Source organism: Nomia melanderi, chromosome 11, assembly GCF_051020985.1.
Source record: "Nomia melanderi isolate GNS246 chromosome 11, iyNomMela1, whole genome shotgun sequence".
Taxonomy (NCBI): Eukaryota; Metazoa; Arthropoda; class Insecta; order Hymenoptera; family Halictidae; genus Nomia; species Nomia melanderi.
This window is the reverse complement of record NC_135009.1, coordinates 13158272-13172425: the sequence shown is the minus strand read 5'-3', so window position 1 is coordinate 13172425 and position 14154 is coordinate 13158272. Positions and strand designations below refer to the sequence as shown.

At 39.0% G+C, this 14154-nt stretch overlaps 1 protein-coding gene across 3 annotated transcripts in view; it reads left to right on the top strand.

The window, feature by feature from the left end:
• The window catches only part of Dh44-R1 (Diuretic hormone 44 receptor 1), a 106807-nt gene that overhangs the window by 82391 nt on the left and 10262 nt on the right, over positions 1-14154 (top strand). For all 3 annotated transcript variants that reach the window (XR_012999638.1, XM_076371810.1, XM_076371809.1), the window contains exons 3-4: positions 4921-5110; positions 12950-13043. Coding sequence is in view for 2 of the 3 variants with exons in the window: in XM_076371810.1 (XP_076227925.1) it covers positions 4921-5110; positions 12950-13043 (284 nt within the window). In the remaining variant the exon portion in view is untranslated. The remainder of the gene's footprint in view (positions 1-4920; positions 5111-12949; positions 13044-14154) is intronic.

Below are 14154 nucleotides of genomic sequence, written 5' to 3'. Positions count from 1 at the left end.
GACGACGGGCTTCCTCTCTCTATCGCCTCTCGCGGCCGTTCCGAGGAAATCCTCGGTACCTTCGCTTGATTATGGCCCGGCTTCTCGACGGTCTCGATTTTCCTCGAGTTCAGTGTCCTTAGGTTCGGGTTTCGTGGTATAATATCGTGTAGAGTTTCCGCTTTAGCTGCCGTCAGGTTTATTACACCGCGAGATTTGGCAACAGTGGAACTGTTTGTCTTATTCCTCTTGTTCCTGCTAGTAACGATTTTCCTTCGTTGAAATGTCTTAAAAATAAACAAACAAATGAAACAAGCAACCTTCAATATTCATTAACTAAAATGTTCTAAAACTACAATTTCAAATTTAGAACTAAAAGTTCTAAACTACAATCTACTTCGATACACCAAAATCGTCCACACAATACGGAACAAACTCTATTAATCCCAAACAACTTAGTATCCAATGAATTTCATTAACGTTCACATAGAAACAAAGTATTAACCCTTTGAACTTTGTAGGCTCCAATATTGCATCAGGAATAATATTAGATATTTTAACGAATCAAAGAAACCCTACAATTATTCGATTTTTCACACATACAAATTTTGCACCAAGGAAAATAAAAGATCTAAGAAATGTTGCAGCATTTTTCACTTTCGCTAGGGATACTATAGTGGTTACTATATTATAGATAATGAGAAGGTGGATCTTCATGAATTTAATGTGTATTTAATGAAATATGGAAACAACACGGACAATTAGATTACTTCGAAATGTATCATTCTATACAGAACGTTTAACAAACAAAATAACTGTACATATTATAGTGTTACTATAGTATAAATAACGAAAGGGTGGATCTCGAGTAATCGAGAGCTCGGAATAAATATATGTATTTAATAAAATAAAGCTAAAACTATGCTGAAAATATGAAATATGGGAACACGGACAACACGTAAAAAGTACAGAGTAACGATTTCCCCGGAAACGGGACCTCGAGAAAGCGCGATTCCCCGTTGATACAATCTAATCAGCATACCGCAGTGCAACAAGTTTCGTCGGCGCCTGTATGGCAGCGCCGTTACCATTTAATCGTCATCAACGACGAGTAATCAGATTACACTTCACCGTTCCGTAATGCCCGGGTCCTGCGCAGCGCTGCGCGTCTCCATTGAGCGCCGCGGGATCCTCGAGTCCTCTTTGATCTCGGGAGCCCCTAATTAATTCGCGACGTTGATTTCGAGGTCCGACGGAACGGCGGTGGGGGAACATTCGAGGTGGGTCTTCGTTTCTGCCCGCTTCGCGCGTCGTTCTCTCATTAATCATCCACCGACCTCGCCGTGTGACGACAACCGGCGACCGAAAGCGGCCGATGTAAATTAAGAAAAGGCTGTTTATACGCCGGCCGTCCTTCTTTCCGGCCCTTTCCCGGCTTATCGATTCGGCCGACACTTTCTTTCGGCCGGCCCTGAATAATGCAAACGTCGACCGAGATCCGTGACGGTCCGGATAAATGTCGCCCGGTGATCCGCGCCGACGTTGGAACGACGATTTCACGGCTGGCCGTTCGCTGCGCGAATAATGGAAAGATAAGGGTTCGATTACGTTTCGCTGGCAATTGGACGACCGAGCTTTTAACGTGATTAACACTTTCATGTCACGGTTCATAGAAATTTTCTTCTCTGTCGCTGGAAGCTTTTGAAAAGTTGTTCATTAAAGTGTACGAATATGAAATATAAAATTCATTATAATGTAATAAACTTGGCTGCTTTTTATTAAATGATACGTGTAATACGTGTAATACGTGTAATACGTGTGATTTCCAATAGCACTACGTTGAGGTCACCGCAAATAATAAACGGGATGCAAATGGCACCACGTTGGTGTCACCGAACGTGAAAGTGTTAACATGCGATTCTTGTGGGAATTGTGATAGTTATGATAATAGATTCTGTTCGGTCGTGTAGATTATGTTATTGACGTGAGACGAATTTTATTTAGAATCGTGTCCGGTGTTTAATTTTTTTAAATAGAGAGGTTTTAAATAGAATTCAACAAACAAATATTACTCGATTACTTTGAATTAGAATTAGGTATTATTCTTCTGTTATCAATGATTATATTATAGAGCAAACGTGGACATAGAACATGCATAGAATTCTTCTCTTTCCACAATAGTAATAAATGACGAAGTTGTATCGACAGTTGGAAAAGCATGGTAAGGGGTTAACATTATGTTTAGCGAGGGAAATCACAAAAACCGTTTAAATTTGTTTTTATGAAGATTGTAACAATATTTTCTATCCTGTTTCGTGGTATATTGATTATGTTATAGAAGTGAGACGATTTTTATTTAAAATCGTTTGGGTGTATAAACGGTGATAAAGGTTGTTTTAGTATTTTATACATTGATGAATTATATATTGGTTTTAATATTAAATATTGGACTTCGAAATTTTACCGTGTAGTTTTGTTATGGAAAAAACGCCTTTCAATTAAAACGATTTAATAGCTCTTTGATGTACGCAGAGCAAATATTTAGAAACTGAAAATGCGAGGGGGCTGCTGAATTTTTAACCCTTTGTGCTCGGTGGCATTTCGGCCCGATATTCCCGCTCGCAAGCCATACACTTTTAGCACACCGTCAGGCGAAGCTACAAAAATATTTTACCATATTCTGCAAACTGATGCACGCATAGAATAACAACAATACATCCACGAAGATGTTGATAGACACCTTTTGAAATGTTCACTGATAATTCTATTCTCAATTTAATCATTTTTCCTCAATTGAATTCTCGACATTTCCCATAGTTAATTTTATAATCTTTCCTGAAGGAGTCGAAAAATTAGTTCTAAATATACGAGTAAACTAGGAAGATAATTTTAAGTGAAAATTTCGAAGTTGACAGCTTCGGTGGAAATAATGTTACATTGCGTACCGACTAATTTTCAGAAAACGAAGCTGGCGTGGTTCGAGGTTGCATCGCGAAAGGAATTGTTTGTATGGGAATCGTAATAACCTGCGTATTCAACAAATATAGAAAATTATTAACCCTTTGCACTCGAATGTTTTTTACTAGAAGTATTCAATACTCTCTGATGAGATACAGACGATGTCCTTTGAAACTAATTAATGAGAAAACATATATAAATTAAGAAGGAAAGTTATTTTATTTCGATATTCCATATATCGATGCATCATACAAAGCTTAATATTATATATAAGACTTTATAATTTTGCAAATCAAATCAAGTGGTGACTGAGGGTCACCTCTCGAGTGCAAAGGGTTAAAAGCAAGTGGGAATGCTTGAATTTTTGCTGTGATCAACAAGCGAGTTCTATGTTAGCGTATCAATATCATTCCGCGTAGTCTCTGTTACATCTTTTTACTAATACACAATCATAATCATTACCTCGTTATTTACTCTGAATCATCAATATCGTCCACCAACGGAGACAAAAAGACGTTACCGCGCGATGACGTTCGTTTAACCGTTTCCCAGATCGTCGATGCAGTTATTCAACGCGCGGATTATTTGCGGAAACGTTCGCGGTCCAGTTCACTTCCGGCGTCGGGACTCCTGACATTTATATTTAAACGTTACGCGCGGCGAAATATTGATTGCGGGTTGAGAGTTCGAGGCGAGTGGGAAAATTACGACCAGCCGGCCGAGCGTCCACCACGCTTCGTTACCGTCGAAAACAGTAAAAGAGATATTGAAAACGTTCCGGTTTGCTTTCTCCCGCCAGAAGAGGGACCGGGGAGTTCAATTCGAGCGTGTCGCCGTCACGCTCGAATCCGGAATTAGAAAACGCAAGCCTTGAAAGGGAATTCGGAACGCGGTCGACAGCTAACGTCACGATCCCCGACGAGTCTCCGCCCTTTGAGCCTGTCCACGGACACCGGCGCGGGTAAAGCGTATCGACAATCGATTCTGCATGAAAAAATCTGTCGGAAACGTGCGACATTGTTTTCCCGTGCGACGCTTCGTTCTCGAGATAATCGCGTTTGATCGTTCGCAGAACGCGCCGCGCTCGTCTGATCGTGGCCGACCGTATCCACTTACTGCGGATGCTAATGCGTGCGCGAACTTTCGAAGTTATCTTGGGAACGAAGACTTCTATGGGAAAAGTTTCTTCCATGGTTTTTCTTATCATTTCGTCGTAGATTCAGATAGTGCTTTCTATATCGTTTTTATATCGATTATTAACCGTTTGCGCTGGAAATAGATTCAGAGATTAAATCTTGCGCGAAGAATGTTGTTTTCCTGTTTTACGCGGATATGTACGCTAATTTCGTTTATTAATCATTTTGTTTAAAATGATACGTTTATAAACAATCTAACATATGTAACGCAACATCATTAACGTCTATAAAACGTCATGTTAGAATAAAAACATCTTTGCAAGAGGTTGAAATTTAAAGTGATTGAAATTTGAAAGAGACCGATATTAACACTCAGTAATCGAAGGTTCGAAGGACAGAGAGATTATCTTGAGTATTGTTTCAATGAACAAGGTTTCATTCGAATAATCATAATAATTATATTATACATTATGCTTTCCAATTGTCGGAAAATGTTCGTTGCAGTAGTCGGATGATATGATCATTAGTTTTCGAAGACTGAAGCGACACTGCGTTCCGTGGACAATGAATAATTAATAAGGACTGGTGGAAACATAATTACCGAGTGGTTCGTTAAGCAAAAATCCGTTTCAAGGAGGGATTAACTCGTTTCGAATTCTCATTGCGGCTGGGAGGACAGCTCTCGTGACGCCTCGGGCAAGAAAATCGCGTTCCGTATTCCGTCTGACGTCCCCGGGAGTCCGTTTCGCCGGTAATAAAGTCATTATACGTCCCGCGGGGGTCGGTTGAAAAATCGCGCATTAAACCGTGAATATTAATGCGCGCCGCGTGACCTTTGTTCTTGCAGAGAACGTGAGCCGCTGGTGCTGGACGAACGGGACATGGAGCAACTACTCGAACTACAGCTTCTGCCGGGACATGCACGAGACGTCGGTGGAGGGCGGCACCGAGATCATCTCGACGACGATTTATTTCGTCGGCTACTGCCTGTCTCTGTTCACCCTGGTCGTCGCTGTTTCGATATTCCTCTACTGCAAGTAAGACATTCGTATCGTTCCAAAGTATTTCTTTAGAAACGTAATATTTATGAGTTTATGGTTTATGAGTCGAATCTGTGATTTAATGTTTGTCACTTGGAATTTAGAAGTTTACGATTGATTAGTGGAAGTCACTGTTCGAACCTAATAATTATAACTTTGCGTTCGTTATTTGAATGTATGGTTTAAATCTAATATTTAATATTTTACAATTTACGAGTCGAATCTGTGATTCAATGTTTATCACTTGGAATTTAGAGGTATACGATTGATTAATGGAAGTCACTGTTCAAACATAATATTTACAACTTTGCGTTCATTATTTGAATCTACGGATTAAGTCTAATATTTAATACTTTACAATTTACTTTACAATAGTTCAATATTTACGACTTTACAATTTACATGTAATGTTTATAATTCAGTATTTATTACTTGGAATTTACAAGTTTACAGTTGACCACTAGTAGTCACTGTTCAAACTTAATGTTTACAAGTTTACGTTCTTTATTCGAATATATGGTTTAAATCTAATATTTAATACTTTAAAATTTACAAGTCGAATTTATAATTCAATATTTATTACTTTGAATTTACGACTATACAATTGACGACTGGAATCTACTGTTCAAACCTAACATTTACAAGTTTGCGTTCATTATTCGAACCTACGGTTCAAACCCAACATTTACAACTTTGAAATTTTCTACTCTAATCTACAATTCAAACCTGATATTTAATACTTTACAATTTACGACTTGGAATTACGATTCATGCCTAACATTCATTGAATCATAGATCAATCGAAACAGAAATATTCTTAACCAATTAGATCGTCGAACTTGTAACAGACGTTCAACAATGTCCGAACCTCTAGAGCCTATTACGTTTACAATCAAACTATTCGAAACTACGAGTGCAACTACACTGATCTAATTCAAAAGTTTCTACATAAAAACGGAGAATCTCGCGACGCGGAGATCTCGGTTGAATTTTCCGTCATGCCGGAGAGTATCAAGGATAGATATAATCGTTTCGCCTTTATCATCACCGTTGCCGCCAGAGGGAAACGTTCTCCGGAATGTCTTCCCGCCAAGGGAGGCTACCATAAATATCAGAATAAAACTCCCAGCCGACATTGATAAAAACGAGGGCGAGACTTAGCGAAAATTAACGATATAATATCCGCACTGCTGCGCGAGGGAAAAAATACAAAATGCTTAATAGATTATTTTCGGTTTCTTCAGACGTTCATCACAGTATTCAAGTCAAAGCTATTTATTTTCAAGATCATTTCGAATATTCAATGCTTTTAAGATATCAATAATTGTGAAACAAAGTAATCGAAACCAGTGATTTTGACTGGTACGTAGTTCTAGTGTTAAATAAGTATACATATCCATGTGAAACATAAAAACCAAATTACTCGCTCAAGACTTTATCAAATCTCGAAATTAAATATTCCGTCGTACAATATCAGCGTAAAATAGGTAAAAACAAAATTCATCGCAGGAGACTTTGCCAAACTTCTCAATTCATTTCCAGCGCGAGCGGTTAAACATTCCCAGAATAAAGAACAGAAGCACACTCACCCTCGATAACGGCTCTTCCGTGTGAACGGCCCTTTACAAATCTCCCGTAAACCACGTAAATAATTCTCGCCGTTCCAGCATAGTCCACGGTACATCGAAACGGCAAGAATATTTCGACGCAGATCAACGTCCGTCAGCCTTCAGCCTCGTCTTCGATCTATTCTGAATCAAACATTTACTTTTACAAGCATGTTTACAGCTGTAAACAAAGTACCAGAAAAGATACGGTCGTAGCGCCAGGAATAGAATAGGTCGAATTCTCGTTCCCGGTATCGGATTATCGGACGAGCTCGATTTCCCGCGTGGAAACACCGTGTTCCGGGCAACTGCCGGCTTAATAAATGATTAGGAGCCCGGTGCGACGTGAAATGTCGTTTTCTTCGTTCGTCGGAGCGGCGGCGAGAAAATTTCACTGTCGAGCACCCGAGCGTGCAGCGTCGATGCTCGGCTGGCTATGCACAGAAGCCAATTCGGTTAGGAATTTCGCCCATCGATTTCTGGCTGAATCGCCCCGCCATTCGAATCCACTGAACGGGACACTGTGTCTCGACAATAGAGAACGCTTCTTCTTTTGCAACTGAATGGCCCGCTGATTGGCTGTTGCTGGCGCGTGCCTCTATTCTTGGCTTGTTTCGCTTTCGGATGCTCCTTTCGTGAAATTTCATTTATAAATATTGTCGCTTGACACGCTGAATGCCGCGGGGGTCGCCGGTGACTTCAACCGAAGCGAATTACTATGGTTCATTCGATTAAACGATGATTATTTGAGAACTTCTCTATATTATAAGTGATACCACCTAATACAGTGACGTTTAACAAGATAGATATCTGTTGAACGTTTTGTATATCTCGGAGAATCTTCGTCCACAAAGGGTTAAATGATCATTTGAAAATATTTCTATATTCTACATGATGCTACTTAATGCGGCGACGTTCAGATAGACGAATGTACAACGATAATGCAATTCAATCGAATGATTCAATATCTGATTTTTTCCATTTCATTTTTTGCTCTATGAAACCGTGGCGTTCGTCGTGTTAACCCCTTGCCCTACGAGTGAGACTCGTGGTGAAGATTTTCAACATGATTCAACAAATATATATATTATTCAGTTCAATCGAGTTCAAAGTAACTATTATACTTAACACTAGGTTTACGGAACGCGTCAATTTGACGCAGATTGAATTTTATAAGCATTATTTGGTAAATGTTTCAATCGGTTTTCGTTGATCCAATTACATGAATATGAATCCTGATTGTCTATTTCTACATCTACAATTTCCAAAATCTAAATGAACGAATATCAATAGAATAAACTGTACAATAAGTGCTCGTAAACCTAGTGTTAAAAGGAAATATAGGCATAACATAGAATTTTTCTCTTTTCCAATAAATTATTAATGACAAAATCGCCGTATCGATCAGAGTTGAGAAAGAAATCGTAGGCAAAGGGGTTAAAGGGCGCGCGTGTCAGCTGCCGTGACGGAATCGAGCAGAAGCTGAGCTCCGGGGTCGCGAGGTAACACGCGGCGGCGGCGGTTCACCGGAAACACGGCTCGAAGCTATGGGGAAACGCGAATTCTGCCGGATCCGTGGAACGTCGGATATTTTATTAAGCACGGTCGGGATTTGTATCGTACGCTTCCGAGGTGGATCCCGCGGTTCCAGCCGGCGGTAAATTATTGACGTCGCTATGCTGCCGTGCAGCCAGGCAGCCGGAATGAACTATGACCAGCGCGGGGAACGAAATATCGCGCGACGCTCCTGCCCTTCGCCTCTTTATCGCGTCACAAAGTACTTAACCCTTTGCCTTGCGATTTACTTCTTATCTAGGACCGATAGTACTGTGACATTAACACGTTGAACGCCATGGGGGTCACCGGTGACCCACAGCCAAATCGAATTACAATAGTTCGTGCAATTGAACGGCGATTATTTGAAAAGATTTGTATATTACAAACAATGCTACCTAATGCATATTGAGCAAGATGAGCGCGCGATAATAATAACGCGAAGTCAATCAAATGATTTAATATTGTATCTTTATCATTTTGTGTGTTTTGCTCTAACGATAATAAGATATTTAACTACTATACATTTAAGGATGTAACTTGCTGTGAATATCTTCCGAGCGAAGCTACAAGATTCTTCGTAAATCATGGAGGCTGCCCTTTGAACTGAGTAAAACAGATTGGAAGAAGACTGGATCAAAAGAATAAAGAAGTTCGTTGGGCATTGTATTCTATTCGACTTTACCGTTCGTCGATTCAATTTATTACTTGTTAACAGATACTCCATTGAGACTTTACGAGTATTAACAGTTTACTGGATCATAGTTTGCTTATGAACTGTATTGATTTTTCAAATAAAATATTAAGTTATATTCAAGTTAAAGTTATATTCAAGTTACTGTTCCGTCCGGGTCAGCTTCTAACTGGTAACGCATGCTGAATCCAGGAAAGAGAACGATCGTGGCGTAAAGATTTGGTAATTAGATAAGAACGATGCAGATTGCAGCGATTAACAATTGACCAGAGTTTTAAGCTTTAATTTTAAGTCAGATAAAGGAAAGAGTGGTATTTCGAGGACGTAAAAATTGACGGACGATTCGGTGGACAGGAATGGAACGGGATATTTCGGGTTTCGATCAATCGAACCGTGCCGCTGAATATTTCCCGTGGATAATGGGGCTGCGTGAAAAACGAAGAGCAAACAGAAACACCGAAACCGGGACAATAGTTGAATTCCCGCGCGGTGAACCGTGGGAAACTCGAATTTTCTCCTCCCTCCCCCTCCCTTCTCCGCGACACTACGCGTAACGACCCTTACGAATACTCGAACCTCGAGACGAACGCGCCGTCGCAAGTGACGCGAGTCGAGGGCGGAAACGGAGGCCGTTACGGGGGGCGGCAGGAAATTTAAGGAACACGAACAAAGGGAAAACGCTGAAGCGAATTTACCTTCGGCGGGAAAGTATGAAAATTCCGGCGGGCGAAAAATCCGAGAGAAATTGCACAAAGAGCCGTTATCGAATGCCGAGTGAATTTTCATCGAATAATTCTCTCGCGATGAAATGAAATTTTTCTCGTAATTCTAAATTTCTCCTTTTATAATCTCATTTTTCCGTCCGCGAGTTCATTAACTGATAGAATTGCTAAATCTCGAGTCAGACGTGTGGCTTTCGCGAGGCCTTACGCGGGATTTAATTGGCACGTGTTCCGTGTCACGGTGGAAATCGATATTGTAAATGAATGCTTTGGTTCTTTATGGAAATAGGTTTTGAAAGGAGAAAAGTGATTTTTCAGGGGAAAATTCGTTCTGTCGTAGTTGTTCATTGGCCGGTTCGTTGAAACTTTCCAATTAGTCCGTTCAGATTCGGTGAAGGTTATACAAATTTCTATTCCATTGCTTCAGGCGTTTGTTATAGTATCTACGTGAAACTATTTATTTTTCGAATCAATTTATATATTAAGTACTTTGAAAATACCGGTAATTGTGAAATAAGGTGACTGAAACCTGTTATTTTAATGGATCGTTCTAGTGTTAACGTAGTTTCCTCGAATTCGTTCATTAAAATATCCTATACAATAAATGGCTGTGCAGTGGAGTCTACAGAGTACAAAGGGTTAATAAATAAATAAATAAAATTAGGAAATAGTTATGAAATAAGGAAACTACAACCTGTAATCTTAATAAGTCATTCTAGTGTTAACTCTAGTGTAAAATTTCCTCAGATTCGTTCATTAAAATATTCCATACAATAAATGCTAGTGCAGCGGAGTCTATAGAGTACAAAGGGTTAGTAAATAAATAAATAAAATTACGAAACAATCTCAAAATAAGGAAACTAAAATCTGTTATTTTAATGGATCGTTCTAGTGTTAACGTAGTTTCCTCAGATTCGTTCATTAAAACAATTCATACAATTAAATGGCGGCCTAGTTGAGTATATAGAGTACAAAGGGTTAATAAATAAATAAATAAAATTGCGGTCGAACCGAGTGTGTCGCGTAAACAGAGCGGAAGCTCGGTCGCCGCAAACAAAAGAGGTCAGTAACGAGCCCTCGGAACTTCCTGCCTCGGAACAGGGGTAATTCGCCGGGAACAACGGCGAAGACGACGGGATAACGATAGTTAAGCTCCTTTGGCTGTGTCGTACTCGAATAAGAGGCTAATGCAGCTGGCAAAACCAGATCGCGACTCTCCTCCCAGTTGCATTCGTTCGTTGTGTCTCGTCTTGCATAAGAATCGCAATAGCGCACACTGGAATATTTGCCCGACCTGGCGGCCAAAATCGAAGACAGGTTTACATCGACCTTTCACGGGAAAATATCAGAATCTAATATAATAACACGCAATAATATAATATTTAACCATTTGCGGACGAATGTCGGCATTTCGGCGAGATGAAATTTTCATATTTGGAACGCTGAGACGCAAACGGATGATTCAATTACTCGAATAGCAAGAAGTTAGCACGTAGTTTCCTTTTTTCAATTATCTAAGCAATCGATGTATAATTTATGCAAATGTATAATCGTTTAATCTATCGATTTTCTGCAAATTCTGATATTAACCCTTTGCAACGAATAGAACGACGTTTCAAATTTGCCATGTTCCCTTCGATTTTATTACGAATCCGACGTCGCATTACAGAACAGCGATAACGCATTATGAGAAATGAATCGCCAAACACTGCGAAAGCACTTTTTGATAAGAGAACGAATAAAAACGTCCTTTGTTCGCCTCGACAACGAAACGTCGGAGGATCCATCTTGATTACCGGTAGAAGTTCCCGGAGCTTTTACTCCGATCGGCGAAGTAATTCGGTCTTGCACTACCGAAATTACTTGGCGCAAACCAGTAGCCGGCCAGCTTCGTCGTTTATCTTCCTTCTCGCAGGCGACAAAACTGGGATCAAACTATTTAAAACTCGGGATCTGATGTACGAGCTTATAAAGCGATAGATATACCGTCGTCCCGTTTATTCCGAAAGTTCGCCGCGGATTGTTTCGCGCGGACGCCGGGGAATCTCGGCTGGTAAATCACCGACCAATTTAACGGAACCGTGGAACAGAGTTTTTACTGCTGCGGGGAATGCGACGCGGGGAAATGAACTTGGGGAAGATCGGCGATCTAAGCGGCGGCACGGACCGACCGCGTATCGCTCGTCTCCGGAGATTTTTTACGATTCCCCGGCGCTGCGAAAGTTCACCGGGAGTTGTAACGGGGAATTATGGAAATTGTTGCGTTAGATACCGAGCTCTCGTTATCTTTATTTTGTTCTTTTTGGGGGGGTTTCGATTGTGCTCGAATTATCGAGTTTGCAGGTATCAAATGTTCGAATATATTGAAATTCTTGAAATCTCAAATCGCTGTTTAAAATTATGTAAATTATTGCGTTATACACTGTGTTCTCGTTATGATTATTTTGTTCTTTTTGTCGTGAGTTTTGATTGTGCTCGAAGAATTCATTATCATATTTGCAGATATTAAATGTTCGAATATATTGGAATTCTTTGAATCTCAAGTTCACGTTCTTCGAAATTATGTAAATTTAGTTATTGTGTTCCCGTAATCTTTATTTTGCTTTTTTTGTTGTAAGTTTCCATTGTGGTAAAATAATTTATTTTCTAGTCTTCAGATATCAAATATTCCAATATTCAAATATTCAAGTATTCAAATATTCAAATATTCAAATATTCAAATATTCAAATATTCAAATATTCAAATATTCAGATATTCAAATATTCAAATATTCAAATATTCAGATATTCAAATATTCAAATATTCAAATATTCAAATATATTAAAATTCTTCAAATCTCAAATTGCTGCTTAAAATTATGTAAATTATTGCGTTATGCGCTGTGTTCTCGTTATCTTTATTTTACTGTTTTCCGTCGTGAGTTTCGATTGTGGTCAAATAATTCATTATCAAATCTTCAGATATCAAATATTCAAATAATCAAATATACAGAAATTCTTCAAAACTATGTAAATTATTCTACCAGGTACTGTGTTCTCGTTACCTTCATTTTCTCTTCTTCGTATCGCGAGTTTCCGCGATTCCAGTCAAACAATTCATTCCCAAACCTCCAGAAGCCAAACATTCAACCGTTCAAATATCCTCAATTCCTCGAAATCTAAAATTCACATTTTCCAAAACACTCGTCCCAAAATTAGAACAGCCTATTGACTTACTATTAAGGGCCGGCGATGTTAACAGTCTAAATATTTGTTTCAGGGAACTGAGGTGCCTCAGGAACAACATACACACGAACCTCATGCTCACCTACATCCTGGCGGACCTAATGTGGATCCTGAACAACGTGACACAGGTGCGACATCCGGTTTGCATTTCCGCTCCTTCCCCGAGCGGCGCTCTTTTGTTTCCGTGTTCCTCATTAGAAAAATTTCCCGCATTTGTCGCGTGAAGAGCACTCCTAATTTCCGGTCGGGATTCCTCCGCCCCCGAGGGTTAATAAAAAAAACAAGAAGGCGCGACAGCGAGCGGAGTTTCAAAAGCTTTTAACCTGAATAAAAAAAGAAGTCGCCGCTGAACTAAAACACCCGCCACTTGTTGCTGCCACATGGAATCAGCATATCTTTTTTCGGCAAGAAGGACATTCGTTAAGAATCGATAATTATTCATATCATCGAAAAATGTTATAGATAATCAATTCATATGAAGTTTAATATTTTTCAAATATTGTAATGATCAGCGAAGTTGTGTAGCTAAGTGTCTTCATATAAAAACGAAATTTCCAACATTTTAATATTTTCCAATGTGTGATACGCGACATTTTTAGACGAACTGAATGATAGAACATACAAGTTAAGAAACACAGTTGTTTCTATATTTCACTTGTTTATGAATTACACGAAGTTTAACCCTTTGAACTCTGTAGGCTCCAATATTGCAGGAATAGTATTAGATACTTTAACGAAGCAAAGAAACTACCCTAAAATTATCAGATTTTTCACATATTCAAATTTTGTGCTAGGGATACTATAAAAATTAGTTGCAGTTGCTGATAGATTACAAAACCATCTGGAATGTTAAGGGTTAATAATTATATAAAAAGCAATTGATTAATTGATTTAGATAAAAATTAATATTGATTATAATCAATCGATTAAATATTGGATTACAGATGTTTGCGGGTTGTTCACGAATATCTCGGGAAATGAAGTGAGAAATTTTATGCAGTTTAATATTTTTAATGAATATTATTGAATTCATATTATTTTCATTGATTAATGTATTATTTTTAATCTACTGAAATTAATTATTTTATGGAAAATATAAATCTCCACGAGCCTTGATGTATACACTCACCGTGAGGTAATTAAAATTCGCAATTTATTCGTGATTATCATATAAATTATTACATTAACATCGTATAAAACAGAAGAATCGTAAGGTTCGATGATTGTCCTTGTTTCGAG